The 27,663-nt window shown below is 39.5% G+C and overlaps 1 protein-coding gene across 1 annotated transcript in view; it reads right to left on the reverse strand.

Moving 5' to 3' along the window:
• Nucleotides 1–27,663, reverse strand: part of FHOD3 (formin homology 2 domain containing 3) — a 266,864-nt gene that overhangs the window by 223,947 nt on the left and 15,254 nt on the right. Inside the window, exon 3 of the mRNA XM_042475381.1 lies at nucleotides 23,248–23,312. Coding sequence (XP_042331315.1) covers nucleotides 23,248–23,312 — 65 coding nt within the window. The remainder of the gene's footprint in view (nucleotides 1–23,247; nucleotides 23,313–27,663) is intronic.

Raw genomic sequence — 27,663 nt, forward strand, 5'->3', positions numbered from 1 at the left:
TTACACTCCTGGTGGCACTTTTAATCAGGTTACACAGAAAGCGATGAAAGAAGTAAGGCACACTGGTGGCTATCATAATCACAAGAAGGCAGCTGCTAACTCCACACAGCCACTACTCTGGTGCCTGGCTTCTTGAGGTTAGGGATTGGGGGTCCTCAGACCAAAATGAAAACTAGTAACATTGGCTGAAAAACTATCTATCACAGGACAGGTGATTTTTCCAAACGAACAGCTGGAACAGACTGGCAAAATATGCCGGCGAAAGATCAAAGAGAAAAAGGGTTTTCTTTGTTAAGTTGGCGTTTTCAATGTCATTGAACACACGGTGGGAGGAAGTGAAATCCCAAAAGAGGACAGTGACGTGGATTGGCAAGACCAGATTGGCAAATTAAAAGAGGAACTTGAATAGTTTGAGACTGGATAAAACAAAATAGTGACACCTAGTGGACGACTGTAAGGTGCACTTGGGCCAGAAATAAAGAATCAAGATACCCTATAAACAATCAGTAAGGAAAGGCAAGGATAGATGAACAGGCCAGTGCACGGCGCTCCTCTGGTGTTGCATTCACATGACACAGCACCACAGGAGTACTTTAAAGCTGCAGCACTGCAGTTGCCTAGGTGGGGTGCCGCCACAATAAACACAACACCAAAGTTGGAGGAATGGCCACAACTTTATTAACTCAACATTAAAACAGTGTAGGGTTGGCCCAAAGCATGAGGTCATGATCTGTAAAATCGAACAACACCCCAGTTGATCGATGACTGCAATTTCGGGATGACCTATGGGCTAGGGAACGCAATCTCGCAGCTATGTGAAGTTCTGATTACCTCTTATCCCTTAAGCCCCTAGTCACCGAGTAACGTAATAACGTAATGGCCTCTGCAATAGCTATAACGTATGCCCTCAATATACCCGGGTCCAAAGGACTCCCTCTCCAGTGCTCCATAGCCCTGGAAACCACTCTCAGCAGATCATGGCCTATGCTGCCGCCCCTCAGTTGTGACAAAAAACACACCAACTCTAGGGAGGGAAGGTGGGGAGCCGAACAAAAATGGTCCTAAATGCCGGGCAACAAGGCCTTATATAGGCCACTGCAGGGAGGGGCCGGGAACACACTCCTCCCCTCCAGGGCAGCCAATCAATCAGCTCTCTGGAGGACCAGAAACCAGCACCATAGAGAGGTCCTCTGAGCCGCCTAGAGCAGCCAAAACAGCAGCCTCCCCGGCCCCTCAGCCAGCCAATCAGATGATTTATTGGCCCCAGCAAAGCATGCTGGGCTTACTGACACCCCCAGCAAAGCATTTTGGAGTGTACCAGGCCCGGCAGGGCCTCTTCGGTCGGCGCGATCTCCCGGTGGCAATGCAGCTCGTTGGAGGAGTCCGTCAGCTGTTCTCTATCCTGCCCTTTTGAGGGCACAAACATTTCTGCTTTTTACAGCTCCTTTTTGTGCCTTGGAAAGGCCAGATCGGGGCTGCAGCCCCGGCCCCAATCTGGCACAGCTGGAGAAGCCTTTCAGTTAGGAGCATAAAATGAGAGAGGGATGCTTGAAGATAAGAGGACTGCCAGAATCAGAAAATGAAAATTTAAATGAATCTATAGCAACAATACTAGCTGACTTTATAGGAAGAGATAAAGAAATTATGGAATTGGAGATAGACAAAACTTTCGGGTTAATTCTTGGATTGCAAAACAAAACAAAAAATTACTAAGAGATATCGTAATCTACTTTGTGAGTACACAAATGAAAGAACTAATATTACAGCAACATTTTGAAACAGGACTAACTGTGGAAGGCGTTGAACTGCAACTTCTGAAAGATACTTCTGGTCCACTGCTAAGAAAAAGAAAATAATTCATAACAAAGAAGCTATGAGAAGTGGGAATAAGATATAGATGGGATACAGAAGGAATATCTTTCAGATAAAAGAGGATCAAATAAAATTCAATACAAAGTGAGAAAGAATTCTTAGGGACTCCCTCCAAATATCTGGAACAGTAACAAAAACAACAACAATTTCAGTTAGGTGTCCAGAATATAGGGCAGAAACTGACAGAGAAAAGAATGGTAGAATTAGAAGGTGGAGAAGGCGAATTGCAACAGACAGAAGAAAAAGAACATACAGTGGAACCTCGCCATAGGCGTGCACGCCATACGCGGCCTTGAGCATATGTGCTCAAGCCGCGGTGTGCGCGCACGGGGCGGAAGGAGCGGCGCGTCCCATTCAGTTGAATGGGCGTGCGCGCCCGTTGCACCCCACGCACCTTCGCGCCGCCGTGCACGAGCCCCATTGTTTACAATGGGGCTCGAGCATACGTGGAAATCGTCATACGCGGCGGGATCCAGAACGGATCCCCGCGTATGGCGAGGTTCCACTGTAATGATATCTACAGCAATAAAATGTCTCCTGTGGAATGTGAAAGGATTAGATAGTCCTCTGAAGAGAAAGGAAGTCTACCAGTCTAGTTTGTAGTAATGTTTTTAACTGATTATTGGATTTTAACTTGTATTGTAATGTCTTTTATATTTTGTACGCCGCCCTGATCATACCCATGGAAGGGCGGGATATAAATAAAATTTATTATTATTATTATTATTACCACTATTTGAGAAAATTGAAATATGATGCCCTCTGCCTTCAAGAAACTCATATAAAGAAAAGTGAAATAAATATCTGTCCAATTGTAAATTAGGTAAAGAAATTATCTCAACAGGGGACAAAAGAAAAAAAGGGGTTTTAATACACATAAATGAAACAATCATTGCAAAGGAATTGTTTAATGATCTAAACGGACATTATCTAGGATTGAAATTAGATTGGCAAACAGAAAAAAACATTATTAAAAATATACGCCCCAACAGGAAAATACACATTTTTTCCCCAAAAGCTAACAAAAATTTAAAGCCAATATGCATATGAAAATAAGAAAATTTAAATTTATTCTTTCAAGAAAATTAAAATAAAGAAGTGAAGCCTCAAACAGTAAGGAAAATATCAAAAAGCCATAATGCATGGCTTCTTTATTTAAAAAAAAATTGAGAGAAAATGAAAAAAGGAATAAAAATTGATGAATTATTACAAAACATAAAAATCAAAGAAAATCAATTAAAAAGAAATCCATCAAATAAGGAACTGATGGAGGAAATACTAATAATGCAAAACAAATCTCACTAATAATGGTGGACAAAATGGGAGTGCAAAAGAGCAAAAAATTACTGGAAACAAATACATAATGAAATAGAAAAAATAGGTATTAAGATTAAAATGGAACCTAGTGACATACCTTTTAGGAATGGTTAATAAAGCAATAAAAAGAAAATTGGGAAGGATGATCTTTTATATGATAAATGCAGCAAGATCTGCACTGGCGAAAAAATGGAAACGTAAAGAGGAACCAACTACAAATTAATGGTTGATAAAATTGTATGATGTAATGGAATTAGACAAATTAACAAGTTTGTTGCGAGATGAAACAAGAAACAGATATGAGAATGGACGGTTATTAATAACTAAATACCTCTCACAAAGGTGGGGAGGAAAAGGTATAATAGCTTTAGTAGAATAAAACTAGAAAACATTGTAATGAATATCTAATTAACGGATGTTAAATATTTTTACTGCCTTAGAGAACTAAAGGAATATCCAGAGTCCAGGATATCTATCACAGAGTGGGACAAAAAGGGGAAGGGGGAAAGGATACACTGAAATATATGGAAATATAATTAAATATTAGTGAAAGTATGGAAATGTAAAACATAAAGTAAGAAATTTAAATGGGTATCAGAAAGTCAGAATGTAAGGGATCTAATTGAAATATTCATAGTAAAGGAGAGGAAGCCATTTTATGTTTTGTTTATATGTTTTGTGTTGTTTTTTATATGTTTTTAATAAAACTGGAATGATTGTTTAGCTTAATTATGTATATATTTATATATGTGTGTTTTGATGTGTACAGTTGTTTTAATAATTAAAATAAAATAAAAAAGATTTGTTCAGAGGAGGGTTGCCTTTGCCTTCTTGTGAGCTTGAGAAGCTGGGATTCAAACCCTGGTCTCTGAACTCAAATCAATATACAGTCGACCCTTGCCTTACGTGGGGATCCGTTCTGGATCCCTCCGCGTAAGGCAAATTCCGCCTATGCTCAAGCCCCATTGGAAACAATGGGGCTCGTGCATGGCGGCGCGGCAGTGCAGTGGCGTGCGGGGCGCAACGGGCGCGTGCACCCATTCAATTGAATGGGACGTGCCGCCCCTTCCACCCTGCGCGTGCCCCGTGGCTTGAACGCGTAAGCTCAAGTCCGCGTAAAGCGCATCCGCGTATGACGTGGGCGCGCTGTACCATGCTAGCTTTTGCAATCATTATACCTGCAGCGCTTTTCTTCCTGCATCTATTGCTACCTACACCAACGCAGTAGTTATACTAGTACAAGTATCAAACAGGACCATGGCCATAGTCTTTATTGTTTTAATCATCCTTTGCCAGTCTGATGCATCATTTGAGGAAAGCTGCTTGTCATAGGAATTGAACAATACCTTATTATCAAAATAGCATTCTTTTACTTTTGTTATAAAACTACATATAAATGAACAAACGATTGTTGAAACAGCATCACGCTCAAAATTATTAAAGTATAATAGAAACCTAACATTAAGATTAAATGCTAGACTATCTGATAAATGTGGATTTGTGTACAAACTTTTGATTACTTAGCTTGCACTGCTCCAGCATTAATTCTGCTTTTAGTAACAGGGGAGAGACTCTTCCTCCATTCCTATTTCAGTGTGTTGTTAAATATTATTTTAAAAATAGCTTATACAGTTAGCTCTCTATTTATATCGGCTTCTTAACAAAGGCAGCCAAACAAAGCCACCTCCAGCTTTTGCTGATTTCCCATAACACCCTTAGACAAGGACGGCAAAGGGCTTTCACTCCATAGCTTTTGAACTGAGCCCCTGTTTTACATGTAAATAACTTCAAAGATCTTCCAATCCCACCTCAAGGAAGAGGAATAAAGAGCAGCTCACTGAGCTGGTACTGGAATTCTCCTCACAGGGGAAAAAAATCTAATCTAATCTTCAAAATGTTGAGACTCCAACCACATAAAACAGGCCTGAAGATTATTACAAAGGCTTCTCGGGTAATGAAATGTTACAGTGGGAAGGGAAAGGGAGAAAGACGGAAGACTATCTTGTGTGGCTTTTCTGCCATCCTAAATAACACTGCAGAAAATAAACCTTCTGGGCTAAATCCAATATTAGACTCAAACCCACTGAAATCAGTGGGACAACTTAGTTACACAAGGAAACCCACAGCCCTGATTCTTTTAAGGTTTTTTGTAATTGAATCCGTCTAACAGTGTCAGTTTGACAACTTAGATTTTCACAGCAACTTGTTACAGAGCGAGGTCTTTTGGATATTTAGATTAAATACTAATTTTTCTACTGGATCAATGCAATTATGGTAGCTATTTGTAAAGGAGCTTAAGTAATTCTCTAATAAAACAAACATAATTAATTTGGTGAAGCCTGAAAAACTCTTTTAAAACACCTTTCTATCCAACTGTCTATAGTCAGGAATATAGGTTACCTTAGTTGTAAAACGCTCAGTAAGCCAGTCCAGTCAACAAGTAAGTAGGAAGAATTGGCAAGCTACTCCCTATAAAAGCTGAGCTTTTAAAGTCATTTCACAAACTTACTTTATTATTTGGATGGCCTTTTTGGTGACTTGTCATACTTTGCAGTTACTGTATAATCATTTTTGTATGCCCCAGTCATAACACAGTAAACATAAGCTACTCCTGGTTCATAAATGTATAACACTATTGCTCAGTACCTGACCTTCCTGGTTGCTGTGATGCAATGTCTTAAATCCAAAACACATTGCAGAAATAATCCAGTTTGAGACCTGACTCAGTGCTAGGGAATTCTGGGAACTGTAGTTTTGTTAGATGTTTAGCCTTCTCTATTTGAGTGCGTTGGCACCACAATAAACTACAATTCCCAGGATCCCCTAGCACTGAGCTTGAGCAGTTAAAGCGGTCTCAAACTGGATTATTTCTGCAGTGTGTTAGTCACACTAGTAAATGGGTCTAGGTAACAATAATACTACACTTATCTTTTTTGTTTTACCATGTCCTTTCCCAGATACCAGAAAAATCTGAAAGTAATAGTAAAATGCTTTGTTGCAAGGATATTTAAAATTACAAAATTCTTAATGAAGTAGTCTTAGTATGTTACCAAGAAAAGGGGAAAATATCTGTGCCTCATGCTTAAAGAGTTGCAGGCCAGAGTACTATTATAAAATGGCATGGAAAATGTTATAAGAACACCACAGACAGACATTATATACGTCCTAGGCTATTACTACATTACCCATGAGTATAAAAGAATGCCTTGGAAGTCTTTGTAAAATGAATTATTTTCATTCCAGAACATTTATGTTCTCCATCAAAATGGCAAGAAGCCAGAGTGAAGATAGTTTAGCCAGACTGTGAGGGCGGGGGTAGAGAGAATTATACTGCTTGATCTGTATTGCAGTTACTGTATTACTAAAATTTAAGTAACTACAAGGAGAAGGTTAACTTCTATCCCCCACATCTTGGTCTCAGTTCAGGTTAGGAATCCCTAACATGGCAGTTATCCATGTTTACAGGGAGAAAACATGAGCTCACATATCGCACCTTTTAGTTTAAGATGTTGTGTTATGCGATTTCTAGGTTCATTCAACTTACAAAATGCCACAAAATTACAAGTGTGGAGAGTGTGAAAGTAATTAGTCAAAAGGAATGATTGAACTGTTCATTTACTTATTTTCCTATATGAAAGGTATAACTATGCTACATTTTGATTGTAAGGGATAAAGTCATTCCCTTTTGCAGTGCAAGGGAAACTTTTTATTTACGTTTTAATGTTATGTGTGTCACCTCATTCAACAATAGAAGAGGAGCATCACCCGATCCAAGTGTTGGCTTGTGTGATGTCTTATGTTGTTGCATAGATTCAGTTACTTTGAGGAAGCAGGCAACAAAAAGGTGCTTTTTAAAAATATATACATAATGATTATGCTAGTTACGTTTTGAAGCTCTAGATGTTTCTGCATGCTCCTGTTATGTGTATGTCTTTACTCTGTGAATATATATAATGTATGTATGTGTGCTTATTTTATTATTTATTACCATGTATACATACAAAAATGTGTTTTGTGTGCACATAAGAATCTATGTGAGATGGCATGTTTCCCCATATGTTCACATAGAGTCTTGGCAATATGGGATGACATGTCTGCACATTTGGGGATGTTGGCCTCCCCACTGAAGGCAGGTGGCCCCTGACATGCTTCCCTGATGCCAAATGAACTCTTAGGTGAAAATAAAATAAAAGCACACTTGTGTGCTTTATATGAATCACAGAGTTGGAAGAGACCACAAGGGCCATCCAGTCAACCCCCTGCCATGCAGGAATACACAATGAAGGCCATACAACCTGTGTTTAGAAACCTCCAAAGAAGGAGACTCCACCACACTCCAAGGGAGTGAGCTCCACTGTTCAACAGCTTTTACTGTCAGGACGTTCTTCCTAATATTGAGGTAGAATGTGCTCCAAGTATAGAACTTGCATGCTTAAAGTAAATTACCCTGCTGCTCTTGTTTCCTCCCAAACCTCACTCTTTCCTCACTGGTCACACTGTGTGTCATAATTCTTTCCGAGGTGATGAATCAAATTCATTTCCAATCCACCTCATGGCCACTCTCACATATGGACCATTGTCAGGCAGCTGCAGTTCCTTATGACTGTGTCCAAGGAAAGATCTTCTAAGTTCCATAGCCTAAATGGGCCAGAAAAACTACATTTTAACTACATTAAAGTTGTTAACAGTGGGGGCTGGAGGCTTCCATGCTGGTCTGGAGGTGGGTATGCTCCAGGTTTCAAAGAGGCTGTCCAAGGTTCTGAATCCCATCTGAAAGATAAGATTCAGCACCTTAGCTGATTTGAGGCTCAGCCTAAAACCCAGAGCCGATTCTCTGCTATTGCTTTTTAGAGATTCAGTGTGGTGTAGCGGTTTGATCGTTGGACTGTGATTCTGCAGACAAGTGTTCAAATCCCCACTTAGTCATGGTGACATTCTCTCAGCCTCAGAGGAAAGCAATCCCCCTCTGAACAAATCGTGCCATGAAAACTTCATGATAGCTTCACCTCTGTGCCTCCAGAAGTCAAAAACAACTTGAAGGCACACAACAGCTGCTTGTTATGCCACTACCATGGCAAAGCATGTGCTACAGCTTCACTCAGACTTGACAATATTGTCTTCCTTGAAATATGCTATACAAAACATAATTAAAAAGTCAATTAATATTAACCCCACCAAAGTTGGGTTGTGTCTGAGATAAGCTGAAAATATCTGTCATACTGCCAAGAGTCATTCATGAAAGTTAAATTCCTATAAAATAAGCCATTTTCTACATTTATACCTCAAATTATTATGAAGTATCATCAAACCTTGCTCTGGTACACCGCCAAGTTTCAGATCAATCTATAGAGACATGTCCTGAGTTTAAGCCCATAGAATTTACTCTCCCCACCCAACCTCTGCTTACAAGGCAGAATGCAATTCATCTGCCTTGTGCTTAACATAATATTACTCCTGAACATGAGATTGAATGTAATTAATTATTAATGAGAAATTTGCCCCTGAAAAAATAGGAACTAGCACTTAACTATACTAATTACATCTGGCTGAAGCCTGATGGACTTATTTGCACTGCACCATCAGTGTCAATGTTTTCGTGAAATTAGGAGGAGTTCTTATGATGATAACTTGTGCCACTATGGATGAAATAATCAACTACATAAAATATCCCATTACACATGTTGCAAATGTGCTAACTGAGCTGTCCCTTTATTTATTTTCACGTGTAAAAGTGAACAGTGAAATATTTCACACATATCATCATACAAGCCTCTATTCTACCAATATAAGTTTCAGATTCATAATTTGTCTTCTGATGGGAAGTGAAAGTCATCAGGATATACCTCCATTACCTTTGGCTAAAAACACAACACCATGCTAAAATAAAGCATGAAAACAGACACATTAGTTAAAGCCTTCACTGGAGAAGAGTTATTTCATTATACTCTACTCACACATGCACATGAGCAAAGTAAGTTAGAGGTCATCTGATCAAGAAACAAGCTACTGTGAAACTAATCCCCTATAGTACCAAAATATATAGGGAAATCCATGTCTACATGCCACACTTTATTTTATTCAATGCAGAATATCACTTATTAAAAAGATATTTATTTAATGATTTGTAACTTTCTGGAAGATGACTTAAAATGGCATGAAGGGAATTTCCTCCTGCCTTTCAATATTTTTTGTAGGGAGGAGCATGTTTATAAAGCTGAGAAAGCTCTTCTTTCCTCTTCTTTCTTCCTTTCCTCTTTTTGGTGAGGTGTCAGCAGCATAGTAAGGCCTTAGCAATTGCCTGTTTTGTTCCCAGAATCACACTGGGAAGGGAATGAAGACAGCACAGTTCCTATATTTATGCTGACATTTTCTATATACTATATGCAGTCAACAAGGCAGCCAGATGTCTAGAGGAGAGGGAACAATCATAAACAAGCAGAAACAGTGATCCTAGCAAAATGGGGAAGAGGTAATTTCTTCTGCTACTATACCAGGCCTAGAAGATATGGGAGCATATAGGGTATTCTTAATGCACATGTTTATAAACCATCAGTACTGAGAATTCCCTATATACACCCATATCTTCCAGGCCTGAAATATTAACAGAAGAAATCACCTCTTCCCCATTTTGCTGGGATCAATGTTTTTGCTTGTTTAAGATTGTTCCCTCTCCTCTAGACATCTGGCTGCCTTGTTGACTACATGATGTATATAGAAAATGTCAGCAAGATTTATGCCAGCTTTTAAAATTAATAACCAGTATAATTGTGAGACTTAATAACAGAACTTTTGGGAGGCAATTTTCCTTAACTGAAAGACATATCTATCCTCTTTCAGTCTAGAATATGAAAATGGCTTGCTGACACTGGACCACTCTGCTACTGTCTGCTTGGTTTCAAAGAGGGGATGTACGAAATTTATTTTGTCCTTTCCACAGAAAATGTAATATGCAATTTAGTTATTAATTGAAGGATTCTTCTTGCTGTAATGCAGAAATATGCTTACAAAATTGTAAGCATTCACATGTCAACATTAAGGTACTCTGGAAAGCACATCTTGCCATTGCATATGCAAACATAGATCAAATCAAGATAACACAAATACATTAAACCAAAACACTGAAACTGGGTAAAAACAATGAGTTAAAACTAAACATAAAATAAAACAGTAATTAAAACCATTAACATGTTGTAGGGATTAAAACAGCTAAGATTTAAAAGGAGAAGCAAGGTGTATTAACTAAAGATGGAACTAAAACAAAGACTAGGCAAATTTTCATAGGGAAAGCATTCTTTTTTTTCTTTTTTTTTAAATGAAAACTGTGCAATAACAGTTTATCCAACAATATGTATATATAAACTGAAAATATATAACAATTCAGTGACATCAGGAAAATCAATCCGTAAAGGGTCCCCTGACTTCATTATCTTGAATAGCTTTCCTACTGTGGATGGAAGCTAATTAGAAAGTTTTCTTAATACTGTCCTTTGCCCTCTGAGCATCTATTATTGTACATTCAAGAACATTCTGGAAAAGATATTAAGGTATACCTGTAATAGTTAATGGGAAAAAGATGGGAAGGCAAACAGCAGACACATGCAACAATGTAGACAAGGTTTGAAATTGCACTACACATCTTAGAGGAACATGGAACATGAGAAGCATGAGCCAATGTAAGCTAGACATAGTTAAAAACAAAACAGAACAGATGAACATAGCAATACTAAAAATTAGTGAGTTAGAATGGATAGGAATGGGACATTTTGAGTCTGACAATCGCAGAGTGTTCTACTCAGGAAGTGAAAAGACAAGATGAAATGGGGTGGCAATAATAGTGAAAAGAGATGTTGCAAGAATATACCTGAATGTTACCTTTAATCATGCCAATAAAGCATCAGGGAAAACCTATAAACATTGCCATAATCCATGTACATGTGCCAACCATAGAGGAGGAAGAAGAAGAATTTGAGAGATTTATTTATTTATTTTTATTAGTGTACTTATACCCCACCCTTCAGCCCTAAAGGCTATCAGAGCAGCTTACAATTATTATTTTTAATTAGAGAGATGCTATGATGGAGTCCAGGAAGAATTTGAGTCTAAAACAGGATTGCTTGCTAATATTAGGTAACAGGGATGCTAAAGTGGAACGCAAAGAGGAATCAAAAACATCTGGGTGACCAAAGTTTGGGGCTCATTGCTTTACAATTGTACGAAGAGCATACTACATGACCAGGATATAAAAGGATGGTGGAAGCAATACAGTGAAGAGCCTTATAAAAGACATGATAAAGTGAATGACACATGGAATGAAGAAGCTGCAATAAGATAAACTGGAAAGAATAAATCACCAAGAACAGATAATATCACAATTGAATGTTACAATCCGCACAGGTTGAATTAACTCCAGTGTTAACTAAAATATGCCAACAAATACAGAAAAGAAAACAATGGCCAACAGATTGGAAATGATCAATATACGTCCCTAGTCGCTGCTCCCAAGATAACCAGGTCCAAAGGGAGATGCTTCTTCCTGGTGAGAAAGGATGCTCACACTTTCTTTGCCAGGATTGAGAGGAGCACAGGTGGCTTCCTACTCCTGGCAAGGAAGGACTCTCAGTCCTTCTTTGCCAGGGCAGAGAGGGGGTGCAGCTGGTGTGTGTGTGTGTTTTTATAGAGGCCACATGCTCTGGACTGGAGGCTGGCATGGATGGGGGGGAAGAGATTTTAACAACAGGAGCTGATCTAAGGTGAAGAACTCTTTGCAAGAATTGACTGTGGATGTTCCTCCCCCTCCTTACCTAGTGATGTGCCTTCCCCACATAGATTTAAGTTGTCCCCCACCCCCATACAAAATTTTCTTCTAATACTTCTTCCTTTGGTCTGTATGACAAAAGAAAGCAGGAGCAACTGTGCAGCTCCAGCCTGCCAGCCAGGGCCTAACAAAGCTCACAGAGTTTATGCAAGGTCCTAAATTTGAAGGCTCCTTTTTGGTGCTGCTTCTCCCCCACTGCCGCATGCTGTAACTCCTTGCTGCATTCAATCAGTCTCTCCCAAAATGGAACTGCTCCAAGCCCCAGAAACTATGCCCTGTACTGTACTCAATCCTCACAAGTGTTTCCCAAATACTGCTACTAGCAAAAGATGACCCTAAGGGAGTAAGCTCACACAGGTATACAAAGGAAAGGAGGCATCAGATCTATCTAGAGATAGAAAAGAGACAGCGAACAGCTGTTTGGTGTGGTAAGTTTCCACCTCACTCTAGAGAGGTCCAGAAATAGCTTCATGAACTTAATAAGCAGCTGTCTTAACTTCTCCTGTTTTGCTTTATAGTCAGTATGTCCCAAGAGCCAGCGAAAGGATTCAGGGTATGATAGTGGCAATTATGGAAGTGGGGAACATCTGAAGACTGCATAAAGTGGCAAGCTGAGAAGCAGGCCAAATATTTTATAGATGGAGTGAATCCAGTTCATTTCCACCAAACGTCTTGTCATATATCTAATTAGAATTACTTTAGCCTCTCTACTACCCCATCCAGCTTACAAATGACATGTGTGTATATAGAGGGCAGCAGACTATACCTGTGCTATTAGGCTGAGAATATTGTTTCTAGAGTACCTCTCTAATTTGAGCAAAGGGACTTAAGAATACAGAAGCAAGACTAGTTTCTGAACTCCAGACCTGATTCCTCCCTCCCAAATGGAATGTAACTACAGCAGTCCCTATTATCAGATGTAGCCCTTGTGAGCAGGAACTCTTCTATTTTATTTATGTTAAGGTTAGGCCAGACTATTATTAGTTAGCCACTGATCTAGAACTTTCGCTATCTCACCATTTCTCTTAATCCAACTGCTATTAATTAGCATTATATTTATTTTATTTTATTTTACAATTGCCACCTCAGATCAAGTGCCTCTGAGCACTTGGACTTTGCATAGATAACATCTGGGCAGAAAGAGGGAGGTAACTGGAGATCTCAAGAGGTGTGTGTGGTACGCATGCATGGCATGGAAGCAATGAAAAAAATAACCATGCAGCGCATCTTAACGCTGAGTAGTGCATACAGCCCATGGATGTTTGGATTACTATAGGATGACTCACTCAACCCGCTTTCAGAAAACCCAGGATCAAGCCGCTTTTTCCTGCCTGTCTGCTCTGGCCCATAGCAGACAGAACTTTAAAAAGTTTAAAAGCAATTAAACTATATTTATATATGGTACAGGTTTGGGGTGAAACAACTGCAATAGTACAGGGAAATACAGTTTTCTTCTATACTGTTTTAGAGTAAACAGAACAAAAGAAATGGGATGATTTGCAATTAAGATAGTCTCCTACTCAAAAAGCAAAAGAAACTTCAGAAACGGTTGTCACCCTCACTGTGGATTAAATATTGTACAACTATGGGCCTCTAACGAAACAGTTAATTATACTAAGCATATACTTGTTATGTTTTAGTTTTCTTATAAACAAGCATTACTGAAGAATGCCTGAACAAGAAATTTGCAATTGCCTGTCAATTGTGCACTTGACCTGGGACCCAGCCATGCCTAGGTCATTTTTTAAAAAACAGAAATTACCCTCAAGCTACTACAGGAAAACCATTTTTACTAGCTAGTTACCTTTGAACTGTCAGCAGTGCCATATGATGGGCTGCAAAACTAGACAGTGACAGGCTAATTAGAAGTGATAGGTGAATTTCCATCAGTTCGTTTTGGAATCAGCATGACACTTACAAGCTCTCACAGCGAGGGCAGGGGACAATCCTGGCTCTTCACTCCTAACTTATTAAGCTGAGGTGTGATATAGCCCTTACATTGCTCCTATGAGAAATGACATTTCTGCCGTCAACCATCATAAAGGGCTGTCTGAAAGTTCAAGTGACCCTTTTGCCAAAGCACACATGCTTGAAAATGTTGCATGTATAGCTGACAGCAAGCACAGTGAGCTTGCAAGGTATACACTAGGAGAATTTACCTATATATAAAAAAGAACTCACCATAAAATGAATGGATAGATGAAGGCTGCTGAGGCAAGTGGCGATGTAGCTCACAGTTACCAAATTAACTAAAAAGCAGTCACCAAACCTACATTAACAAGTCAGATATGGAAAAGGAACACCAGCTGGTTGTCATCTTACTGGGACTCTACTTCATCTGCTTAGAGCAGCTCAAAGCCAGCAAAATAAAATCTCCTCTCAAAGAAGGATTGAGGTAAGCCTAGGCTCAGGACTGTGTTGCTAAGGCTGACCTTTGGACCTCCTTCCATGCCTACGGTAGTCAAATAAGGTTTTCTATAGTTAAAAATGACTCTACTCATTTAATGTAACATTAAACACATTTTCTCCTTCCCAGCTCATCCTCACACTCACTTGTTGAGATTTATGGTCAGCCTACGTGGACCATCAAAAATCTTCAACCTGTACTCAAATCACCTAGAGTACAATTTACCATGTTCTTTCTCTTCCTCTCACTCTGCAGACTGTCACTCTAACTTCAAGGTTTATCTTCACATGTAATAAAATGAAATATGGTTTCCTTGTTTGTCACAGTTTCTCATGTTTTAAGAGAAAACAACATCATTTTTTTTTAAAAAAAGACAGAGAAACATAGTAGTTAGGGATGACCAAGAATACGACCGCTGACAATTTAATGGTGTGTATGTATGGGTATATTTGTGATTATTTTATTTTGATGTCTCATGTTATTTAATTGTTAAAGCAGTCAACATATTGTTTCATATTCAAACTGAATAAAAATACCAGATCTATAAAAATTAAGCTTTTTCTAAAAAATAATGATATAACTTGTAAGCAAACTCTAAATCATTATCTTGATATAATCACCAAAAGCAACTTAACAAACCTAATGGCAGAAAATCAGTTGATGGTTAACCTATCTACATGGGAATTAATTCAGTATTATTTTCCCACTTCTGAGTTAATTTTTAAGAAGATGATAAGCCTGAAAACAAATACTCTCTTTCTTGCCTAAGTAATAAATATTTATCAGGTTAAGCTGGGCCCCACCCTTTTTGGTTTCAGTATTATTATCAAAACCTATTTTTGTTACATCTGTGTCTCACATTTCTTTCAAATAAATTCAAAGTGACAGATCTTGCTATGGGCACACAATGAGTTTCACAACTTGAACTTGGATCTCTCAAATCTGTGGTCCAATTCGCACTGCATAAATAATGCAGTTTGACACCATTTTAACTGCCATGGCTCAATGATATGGAATTCTGTGATTTGTAGTTTTGTGAGATATTTAGCTTTCTCTGTCAAGGAACTTTGGTGCCACAATAAATGACAAATTCCAGAATTCCATAGCATTGAGATATGGTAGTCAAAGCAACGTCATGCTGCATTATTTATGCAGTGCAGATCAGATCTCTGTCCAACACTCCAATAACAATACCATATTGGCTTTCATTATGTATTCTCATCACAGTTGCACTACATTTTTTAAACAAAAGGTCACCTCTGTCAGAATTAACCAGGGGATATAATCTGAACCAGATTTTCAAACACATAAAGATATGTTGGCTAGTTAGCCTCCAATGAACGTAATTCTTTAAGTGCAGTGCCATAACACTACAGAGGAACTCTCCTGTAGAACTGCTAGACATAATCACCTCTCAGTAGGGCCCCTGTGGAAAGTTATGGAAAGTTTATGCAGGATGGAAGCCGAAGATAAGGTGCACATGCAAGCCTAAATCCAACTGCTGGACACAACCAGAATAACCCACTGACTCTGTATAAGTGTTGATCCACTATTCCACAATTGATACATGGTCTTCTGGTTTGTATTACCGTGAAGGGAGACAGTTTGGACTGGAGTTTGGCTTTGGCACGGTTTCTGAACTCTTAGGACGCATGCATTATTTAAAGAGCATACCTCCAAAATGACCCGAAGCAGTTTTATTTTGGCCTGTCTGTATGGGCCCAAAGATAGGACAGGCCATTGGCACAAATGAAATGCTGCAGAGCTAGACCTCTGATTAGGGCTGGTTATAAGGAGCATATAAGTCCCTTCCTGAAACAACTTCACTGGCCACCAATCTGTTTCCAGGCACCATTCAAAGTGCTGGTGTTGACTTATAAAGCCCTAAATAGCTTATGTTCAGACTATCTGAAAATCCATATCTCCCCATATGAGCCTGCCTAAGTCTTACTTAGTGGATGCTCATAGGCTTTGGAATTCCTTCTGAGGGAGGTTTAAACTGCCCCCCTCTGTTGTGTTTCTGGGACAAGCAGGTATCTTTTTGTTTAAATAGGCCTTCAGTCTTGGCTGACCAGGGTGGAGCGCTGTATAACTAGGTGTGCTGTTTTAAAATGCATTGTGTTTTTAAAGTGTTTTAACTCAAGACACTTTTATACTTCACATTGTTTTAACTGTTCTGTTTTAATTCATACTATAAGCCACTGGGAATCCCATTTGGGAGAAAGCAGGATATAAAATAAATTTTAAAAATTAAAATAAATGTTTAAGAGAGCCAAAAGGCAAAATAAAATATAAATAGAGCAATTGTATGCTTTACAAGAGGTGAGAATCAGGTGGCCCTCCAGATGTTGCTGAAATGCAACTACCAGCAACCTTGTCCAGTACAGCCACCAGTGAGGACTCCTGGGACTTAAAAGTTAACAATATCTGAAGGGACACACTATTTCCACCTGTCATTTATGTTAAGATTGGAGATACACGGGTAGAAATGGTGCTAAATTCAATGCATGCATGCCCAGCCAGTGGAAGTGGGGGGGGGACCATAAAAAAGTACCAAATAAAACAATATACACAACCAGACTTCCTGGCTGACAACACAAGCAGTGTTTAACAGTAAGGGCTCTGCATTAGCAATAACACAGAGAAATGGAGGGAACCAATGATGGTAGCACACTCCTTACTGTACCATATACACACAATGACATCATATTGGCCCTGCTACTTTAGTCCCAATGGCACAGACAGCAACAAACTTGTTACTGTCAATTTCTCTCCTCCTGCCACCTGGCATTCTGACAAATAGGGATATGATTCCCCATTATTCCTGGCCACTGTTCTTGAGCATGGCATATAAGAGAGAGAAAGGAGTAGACAGAATAACAATAGGACATATTCTGTCCAACCTTCAATGCGATTCCTGCTTTTTCTTACTTGCATTTTCCCCCAGAGCACATTATGTGTTTGGGGAACTATCTACATGCAAACGAATGACACATGATGTTTCTGCATGCAATTAACTGCTATGTTTGGTCTGGGAGGATGTTGGAGGAGGCAACTAAAATAGACTGACCTTTGCATCTATCTGAAGCATGTTCTATATGGAGGATTTTGGACTAAGAATCTGAATCAGCCTCACCACATGTTGCAATATTAAAAGGAGACTACATTGCAGGACTGCTATATATTATTCACTCACAGCACAGCATCCTAACTGTAATTACACCCTGCAACGGAGGGTATAATTACATTAAACTACATTGCAAGGTTGTTGTGTGTTACACTGCTGTCCCAAAATCCACTTTATAGTTGCTGTAAACCACTCTTTAAGCCTGAATATGCAGTGTGAACCATGTGACAGCCCTGACACAAGCCATTTTCAACTTCCTCTAACCTGAAATTTCGAGAAAATAAACTGCATTTAACTTGAAATGTTCATTAGTAGATTTAACAGCTGAACCCGCCTACAAAAATATTCCATGATAAATTGCACCTGAGTTAAGATGAGGAAGTTAGTTCTTGCTAATGTTTGCTTGGGGGTGGATATATTGAATTCCAGCAACATGATTGCTATATTAAAATAATGGATTTTCTGATTGATTTATATGGGCAGCTGTCACATTTTCCTCTGGGGAGCATTTAAAAAAGCCTTTCAATGTGAACCAGAAATTGACCTAACCAGACAATGATGCGACTTTCTTTGGATATAGTTCTCCTCGACCTTTCCACATCTATGTACTTATGTTCTGTTACACTGGCCTGTTACAGCCAGCCAAAATAAAGCTGCTTCGAGTCACAGTGGAGGTATGTTGTTTCAATGATGCATGTGTCCTAAGAGTCCAGAAGCCACACCAAAGCCACGCTCCAGTCCTTAGGGCTGGAGCATGGCTTTGGTGCGACTTCTGGACTCTTAGGAAGCATGCATCATTGAAACACCATACCTCCACTGTGACTCGAAGCAGCTTTATTTTGGCTGGCTGTAACAGGCCACTGTTTCCCTTCCGCATCCATGGGAAAACTGCTTAATTGTACCTACAGGAGCTGGGGGAATCCTTTGGTTTTCATTATAGCTATGGACAGACCAAGAGGAGCTGACACCAAGCTGTTGGTTCTACTGAGGAACATGGATAGTCAGCAGTGGTTTGCTGGTGCCATTTTTTCATGCAGGTACTAATTGTGCCTAGGTGCCTTAGTTAATGGGGTTGAATCAAGTAGGTTAAGTGTGAGAATCCCATTGCTTTAAGTATAATTTGGGCATATCAATTTTTAGCTTAATTGGCCCAAGATTTGTGCTGCACATGCCTGGCTAGTAAAAGGTTTGCAATTCTGCAGGTAGATTTGCTCAGCCCTTTGAATACAACAGAAATATTTGGACAGTATTTTAGGTGGTTTTTCTGGGTCAATTAATGGAGTCCAATATATTTTACAGGAAAGTAAAGTATTTTTACGTGCAGGTTGTAAAGTGTTTTGTGAAGTTCTCTCTTTAAAAAAGTTATAGCATGAAAATGGACAGTCAAAATGGAGGTCACCCAATGACGTTTCATGAGCAAACAGTGACCTTTAGCTCTATAGCATTTGGTTAATGTAGGCAAAGATCCTGCTAAATATTTGCCTGCCATGGAAAGGCTATTTAATAAAGATGGGCAGGTTTCCTACATCTACTTGTATAGATGGCTGACATCAGTGTTTAGTGTGGTCAGAAACTGTATAAAACCTTTCTAAGTTAGGTTATTACTTTTTCTCCTTTGTTGTTTTTTTCCAGCACACATATGATCATGAAATGTTGGGATTCTTCAAGAGTACAATCTGAATAACATGACATCAGTTACAAAAGGGTTTTATTTTAAGCTTTGCACTGTGTCATGCTGTACAGAATCTGACAAGGAGATGAATCACCGGTTTTGCCTTAAACAGCTCCAAATCTTTTTGTGTAGCCATCTGCTAGCAAACACTCAGATAACTCTGTTTAAGTTAAAATGGCTAATAAATACAGAACTGTCTTTTTCAGACTTCCCTGTCATGTTCTTAGTTAAAATTATGATTTTTAAATGATTCATTTAGACCATATTTGGATTTTGAAAGCATTAGAACTTTGACTCTTCCAACTACATTGCCATTTCAATCATATGAGAGTGTCATCACTTCCTTTTCCCTTCCTTTCATGCCATTACCAAGGACATAAGATATTCTAACGTCATTTCATTTTTCTTTTGTTCCATCAGCCTGTGAACTTAAAACCCAGTACTTCTGACAAATTCTCCAGGCACCTCTTTCTTCCCTTTAAATTAAATCTTGAATTAGTTGCAGGTTCTACTGAACAATCTAAATGCCCTCCACATGTTCCTCCTTTCAAGCTCAGAGTGAGTTGTTTTAAGGATTTCTAACACAAAACAAAACGTCTTTATAATATTCCTCAAGAAAACCAACATTGTAACCACTGCTGTTTGGGGTGGAGCGGGACTGGATATGCAAGAATGTGCAAAATTTTGGATAGTACTATGCAAGTGGTATTAATGCACATATATACACACATATGCATTGTGTAATCTGTACTTTTGAATGAATAACACAATGCATAATTTAGCCAAACAATGAAAACAATACACATGGGTTGTTCAACCATAATATGGTTCAACAGTAATAGGATTTTTTAATGGTACAGACAAATAAAAAAGCATATACTTTTGCAGATAAGTTAAATAAAGCAGAAATAGTACAGAAATAAGGGAGCATGTTTACACACTCTTTCTCCAGACACTCCTCCACAGCTAAAATTTCTGTCCAGGCAGATCTCTTTTAAAAAAATAATCATCATACCTCATATAGCAGGATTATTTAAAATGTGAGTTCTCATTGAGATTGGTAGCTTGAAGTAGTCAGTTGGTAAATGTGCCCTTTTTTTTGCTTGATAACTATGATAATCCTCCTGTAGGATCTATTATTGTGGTGCATATTGCTATAAATTGACCATTTGAGTCTTGGATGAATACACTTAATTTCTCCCTAGCAAACAAAAACTGTGACTCCATAGAGGCCAAGTGAGTTCTGAATAAAATATTAAGAGTGATCTTTTTAGTTCAGTGACATCTCTAACAACTTCAGCTACAAAAGTCTAGTCAGACTGCCGTTATATGCCCATGATCTGAAGGTAAGCGATACTAATTCAAAGAATTTTTAATTCTGAACATATTTTGACAGTGCAGTCATAGATACAGATACAACTCATAATATTAATATCCTGAAATAAATATCTACTACAGGGCATTGGACCTGTTGGCCCATAGGGCTTCTTCCAACTTGGAGGATTCTAAGTCTGCTTATGGATTATAATGATGTGAGTAAGCATCTAAATTGCAAGGAGCTTCAATCTTGTTCAGCCAAACCATGTGCACTTTAGTAACATTTTCATTCCTTTGCACCAAACACTGTCATTCTTGAAACACAACCTTCAGTCTGTAAAGTTTATGACTGCTAATTAAGCAAGCATGAACATGAGAATCTGCATTAAGAACATGTAATTAATAGTATCAAATAATTGACGCATACCTAGAACTCACCAAAACCCATAAATGGAGACTTGGGAACAACTAGAATAATTTCACCCACACAAGAATACCTCCTCTGATATGCACTAACTATGAAGAATGTTAATAATAACTATATAATATCACATACACTATTTTTATTGTATAATATGCCTGTTAATGGAAGAAGTCCAATTTTTGCACTCAGAAAACTATACTATTGAATTTTGCATACTAACCAATTAATTGTGGAATTGTTAGATGGCAAAAATTTACTTCCTAGACAACTAATACAGGAGATTTTACCATCTATGAAAAATCATGTGGCACCTACTGATATACAGAGGGGTGGAATAAATTACTGCCTTTCTTGTAGATGAGGAGGAACTTCCAGATAGTAATCCCTCTCTCTTTATTGGGACTCTATCTTCTGATTCCTGTGGGTTTAAAGGGTTGGACAGAAACTGCATCCCCCTAAATTATGCTTAAGGATATAGTTTTTAAAGATATTCCACTATGCCACAATAAATATGTTAATCTTTAAGTTGGTAAATGTGCACTACTATGTGCTATTACATAAGTAACAACAGCACCTCTGGAGAAAAGAAGGTTCAGTTGACTTTTATATACAGAAGCTCCACTTTCAATCCCTGGCAACTCCAGGTTAGGCAATCTCTGGTAGAAGGCTGAAAAAGAGCTCATGAAAGAGCTAGCCAGTAGAGGAATTTACACTGCATCATAACACAGGCAAGACCACTTCTGCTGAGTTTGTAGGATTTGATGTGCATGAGCTACCTTATACACACTGGTTTCACTTGGCTTCCCTTTTGACAGCAATATTATACTCTGAGAATTTCTAGTCACTGACACAGCAATAATGACAGTTTGCATGGCCAAGAGAGCTGTACAGTTTAAAGCAATAAATATTATCTTCCCTTAAGATACAGTAGCTTGTTGCTAGTCAGCTGTTCCCCATCTCACACTTGCCAAATCCAGCAAAGAAAATTACCAAGATGGTTTGAAGAACAAAATTGTTACCAATATTCTTCCAATTGAGCACTGGCAAAAAGAAAATATGCCCTGCTCTCACAAAAATTCCTCTTCATTGTATTTTTGCTGCTGCATGAATTAAAACCTGAGCAAAAATGAAACAAAATTGTACCAGTTCCTTACTCTAACGAGTTAATGTCTTGAGATATAGTACAGATAATCTAAAATAGGATTGGAATTCAGCAGCCACTCAAATGTAGTCGAACTGTAGCTCCTAGCCTTCTTCACCATGGAGGACAGGGCTGTCAAGAGTTGCAGTTCAACAACATGGGGCATTCACTCCAGGCCCGGCTCTGGGTATTTGGCCACCCTAGGCGAGAAATATTTTGGCACCCCCTGTTGCCGCTCATAATTATTTTCACCCCTTAATTTCCGCTGTTTTGTTTGTTAAAGCTAAATGTGGCATAAAACTTAGGTTCCAATCTCTCGTCATAGTATTGATAATTAGTCAAAAAGCCAAAAAATTATACAAAAAAGCCGCGAAGCCGCCCCTAAATTTTGCCGCTCTAGGCGGCTGCCTAGTTTGCCTATATGGATGAGCTGGCCCTGATTCACTCCCATTTATGGTGTTCACAAGGTATAGTGCTAGCTACTCACCAAAATAACTGTAGAAGTGGTTAGACTAATGAAATGATGAAGAACAGTCCTATTAGCAACTATTATTAGCTATTTTGGCTAAACAGTATGCCCTCTTCTGCTTAGAGTGCTAAATGTTGAGGACCAACAACAGCGTGAGATGGCTCCTGATTTCAAGCCTTGCCTGGAACAACAACAGGGATATCTGGCCAGTTTTTCACTGCCAGAAAGAAAATGCTGAACTTAAAATAGTTTGGCAATTTAGGGCTGTGGACCATAGTTCTATACACATAATTTCCTGTTCTAATCACAAATATTAAGCTTCAGTATCATGCAGAGGAAAAGTCACATTGTATAATTCAAAGCACAATTCTTGTAGAATAAATCAGGAAGTACACACATAAGCACAAACATTCCTAGATACAAGCAATGGTGTTACTGTTTATTCCAAGCTATTCCTTAGGATAACAGAACTAACACTATTTTGCTTCTGTTCATTAAAAAATATAGGACTCATTCTTGTCTCTTAAAACTTAAAAATGTTTGGAGTGAATATCAGCAGTAGTTTCATAACGAACACAGGTACAGCAGAATTGTGTACAAACTACAGAGTCTTGGTCCTGGAATGTTTTTCACTGCCTTTCACTTATTCACACAGTTCCCATATAAATATCTAAATGCTCACTTACCGATACAAGCATGGACTCTGACCGACAGCTGGGTTCTCAGAATTATACTGTGTTTTTTGCTCCTCCTTCAAGAAAGAAGGAAAAATGCAGTAAGCATAGCACATACTAATTAAAGCAAAACTTCACAGATTCATCAAATAGATAATTGAACTTTGTGTTCTCAGCAATGATCAAGCATTTTCCCACTAAAATAGGCATGAATCTGCAATGATTCTTCATTTCTATGTGAGCAAAACTTTTAAAAATCTCAAGGAATTTTAAGTAATTGTTTATCATCTGCATTAAGAACAAAGGGTATCAGCCAGAATATATCACTTTGGGGATTCTGAAGGAGGGTACAAGTGGGCCCTCCTTAAATCTGAGGTGACAGACCAGTGGCTGACAATAAAAGGCATCCATAAACCAAATGGTGGACAAATGTCTTGCCAGTTCAATCATATGGTTACAGATCATTCAAGTGTGTAATGGGAGGGGATGAGAACATGTCGAAAGCAGAAAATGAGGCTAGGCTAAGTTTGCATCAGCTCCATTGCTCAGAAGTTCTTGCTCATTATGAAGACTGCTCTGAGTTTCAATAAGTAAGTTGTCCCCACAGTGTAGCCACTCACTGTCTGATTGATGAGTGTCAGAAGACTGTAGTACAGTGGGCCCTCCACACTGGCAACCTAGTGATCTGTAGACTGGAGCATCCATGGCTCACCCCACCTCATATTACTAAATGATGGCACGTACATGTGGGCGTGTTGATGTGGATGCATGCCCATTGCCACACATCGACTAATATAGGGCATGCCCATCTGCATTTTTTCCCATCCACAGTGGGACGTGGAAACAAATCCCAGTCAATGAGAAGGGTTCACTGTACACTGCCATCATAGCATGGTGCATCACAACTTTTCAGCAGCAATGTCTTGGTTATGTACCGTATATACTCGACTATAAGCTGAGAAATCTATGTTCCAAAATGGACTCCAAAATCATGGGACAACTTATATACAGGACAATATAGTAATACTGCTTATAAAGTTCCTAAAAGAAGTGCCCACCCTTTCTTCATAGCCAGGGATCTTTAAACAGCTCCCCATTTGAGTCCCAGCGTGCTCATTCCTATGTGTGTGTGTGTTATCTCTTAGCCTTCCCTTGCAGCCAGAGCTAACAAACAGCTGCTGAAGCAAGGGAGGGGGGCAGAGTTTGCTTCCCTGTGTGAGTCCCTGCACTCTCTCTCTCTCTCTCTCTCTCTCTCACTCTCTCTCTCTCTCTCTGTCTCATCCCTTAGCCTTCTTTTGTAGCCAGAGTTAACAAACAGCTGGTGAGGCAAGGGAGAGAGAGTATGCCCTTGTGCCCTGCTTTGCAAGCCATGAGCCTTTGAAATCCTGAGAGTGAAGGGAAGAGAGAGAGAGAAAGGTTTGTACCCCATTTTGCAAGCCACGAGCCTTGCAAATTCTGGAGGTGAAAGGAAGAGAGAGAGAGAGAGGGGGGTGTCTGTACCTCATTTTGCAAGCCATGACCTTGGAAACCTGGGAGTAAAGGAAAAAGAGAGAGAGGGAGAGAAGTTTGTACCCCATTTTGCAAACCATGAGCCTTGGAAATGCTGGGGTTAAAGGTAAAAAGAGAGAGGGGAGGGGTCTGTACCCCATTTTGCAAACCATGAGCCTTGGAAATGCTGGTGGTGAAGGGAGGGGGAGGGGGAGAGGGAGTGTGTGCGCGCCGAGGTTTGTTTCCGCCTTTTCCATGCTGAGATTGTGACTCTTGGGAGAGGTCCACAGGGGGAGAAGGAGGGAGGGAAGTGGTGTTTTGTTTCACCCTTTAGATCTTTTGTAACATGCCCCAGTGTTTGACCTTTGGCTTATCCATGGATCATATCATGATTTTGGTCCCAAAACTGCCCTCGACTTATACATTAGGTCGTCTTACACACCAGTATATATGGTAACTCATTTCCAATAGAGATATTCTATGTCCCCTATCCTGGTATAATTCAGCCATCTGGAAAGGTATAAGCAACTATTTTTTAATTGTTTTAATGTTTGTGTTTATAGTCTGTTATTAGATATAATTTCTTTTCATTTTATTGGGTATTTTAGTTGAAAGGATGAGCTCCCTCATCCTGCTTCTTCCCAGCCTGGCTGCCCCCCAGGAACAAACACTCCCTTATCCTGTGTCTTTCCAGCCCAGTTGCATCCTCCAGATGCAACCAGAGGGGAAGAAGCTTGAGGGGAGAGTGTTCACTCATCTTCCATCTTCCCAGCCCAGCTGCCTCATCCAGAGACAACTGGGCTGGCAAGATGCAAGTCAAGCAAAGAGGCTGCTGACTTATTACCATATTGACTCGAGTATACGTCGACCCAGGGTTTTTGGGTCAATTTTGAAGTACAGTATACATTTTTCAACTTATACACGAGTATATGTGGTAAGTTATTTTAACTGTTTAAAAAACTATAAAGTTTTAAAAGTGTTTCTATCTGGTGAGCTGCCTTAGGTCCCTTTTTGGAAGAAAGTCAGCATAAAAATGAATTAAGTGAAGAAGCTCGACTCAGGCTTGCATCCTTCCGAGGTCGCTAAAATGAGTACCCAGACTGTTGGGGGCTAATTAGCTTACTTGCTGTTCACCGCTATGATCTTTGGAATAGCGGTATATAAATAAAAACAAAAACAAAAACAAAAAAAAGAAGGCCCAAGCAAAAACAGGAGCCAAGAAGGAAGGAAGAAGAGTACACAGTTTCCCTATGTCTTTGCAAAAGGATTGCACAGTACAAAGCAGACCACTCTTCCTGAAAGCAGGCCATGGTGCTTATACCTCTAGGTTGTGTGCCTCTAAGGAAGTGACTGGGCAGAAAGGCACCCCACCTACCATCAGGTTGATGTTCAAGGTGGAAGTAGCAGGCTATTTGGAAGAATCAGTGGAAGACTATTTGTGCAGTGGGCAGGGCAGTTAGGTGTGCCAGATGACCTGGTGAACTTTAAAGATCTCTTGCACTCACCAACCACTGTCTGAAGTGAGAGGCTGTTGATAATGGTGTCTGGGACCCCGCTACAGTTACCTGGACAAAGCAACTGGTGGAGCAGTTAATTTTCACAAAGACTAACCTTTCATTCCTTAGCTTCTCCAAGGAGCACCTTCGAAGGAGCTCCCACTCACTCTGCTACTGTCACCTGCTATCCTTGCTCTTCCATCCTCCTTTCTGTTAAGTTTTTGAATTTAACTTTGTAATCTTCTTTTATTTACTATAGGGTCTCAATGATAATCATTGTTGTTGATTTAGCTCAGCAATTACACTCTGAACCACTGTCCAAAAAGCTGTACTAGTTATGTTTTCTTCTTCAGTTCACTGCCTGTGTGGCAAGAGTAATTCTTGTCAGGTAGTTAGCCTCCTGCCTCTCTCTGTCTGCTTCCTAGCATCCTAGTGCTAGAATGACATTGAAATGTCTCATGAGCCATACAGGGAAAGCATCCCACAGCAACAAGCCACCCTTGCATCTGATACTCATTGGCTGCAATCCTAGATTGCCACAGTGTAGCACAGACATTCGTCAAGGAGCCTCCATATACAATACCTACATTATGAAACATATGTTCAGTAAAAGTCCTGTTGAACAATGCATGGCAGGCACAGATGAATGTACCCTTCAGGCATGCACATGAACGACAGTTTCAATATGTGCAACTATGTCTATCACCATCAGCTGAATATAGCTGCTGTACAATGTCAAAGTAATCCCTCAATGTGTGTTATGTAACTTATGCTTGTGTATGTCATTTAAAAGGATGTCAGTCATTATGCCTTTTATGACTATCATCTGCCTTTACATGCTGCCCAATACTTACTCTCTCATTTGTTGGTCAGCTCATTAAACACTAGGAAATTCTACTGCCTTTTCCTGCTCTAGCATATATGACTGTGCTTTTCTTATCTCAATTTAGCTATTCACCTATCTCTCTACCTTCTATGAGAATGCGTGGCAGGATTTGGTGTCACAGTGGACGTGTCAATTCACAAGGCTAACGTTTGCTTGCACCTGGCATTCATTGCTGCCTCCTCAAACTATCAGCCTTCTCCTCCCCCACAACCACCACCATCAGTAGTTTCTGCCCATTTCAACTTGTTTTCCACTTGACTGTTTTCGTGGTGCAGCAATTCAGTTTAGAGAACATTCTTTGCTCTTCACACTTTAGACACTTGCTATTTAAGGTCTGTACTAACATCACATCAGTGTGTGCCTACCAAGAGTATTTCTCGCTCATTTCAATTGGTCCTATCCCTCTCTCTCTCTTTGTTGGCAGCCTTGTGCCAAGATGAAGAAGGAGTTTTCAGTTAATGTTGCCCTCACACGAGTCTGTCAGTCCACAGACTGGCACTCACTGTGGCCTGCTTACTCTGCCTTCTACCATTAACTGCTCCCTGTTCCAGACTCCCC

Source organism: Sceloporus undulatus, chromosome 6 (genome assembly GCF_019175285.1).
Source record: "Sceloporus undulatus isolate JIND9_A2432 ecotype Alabama chromosome 6, SceUnd_v1.1, whole genome shotgun sequence".
NCBI classification, from domain to species: domain Eukaryota; kingdom Metazoa; phylum Chordata; class Lepidosauria; order Squamata; family Phrynosomatidae; genus Sceloporus; species Sceloporus undulatus.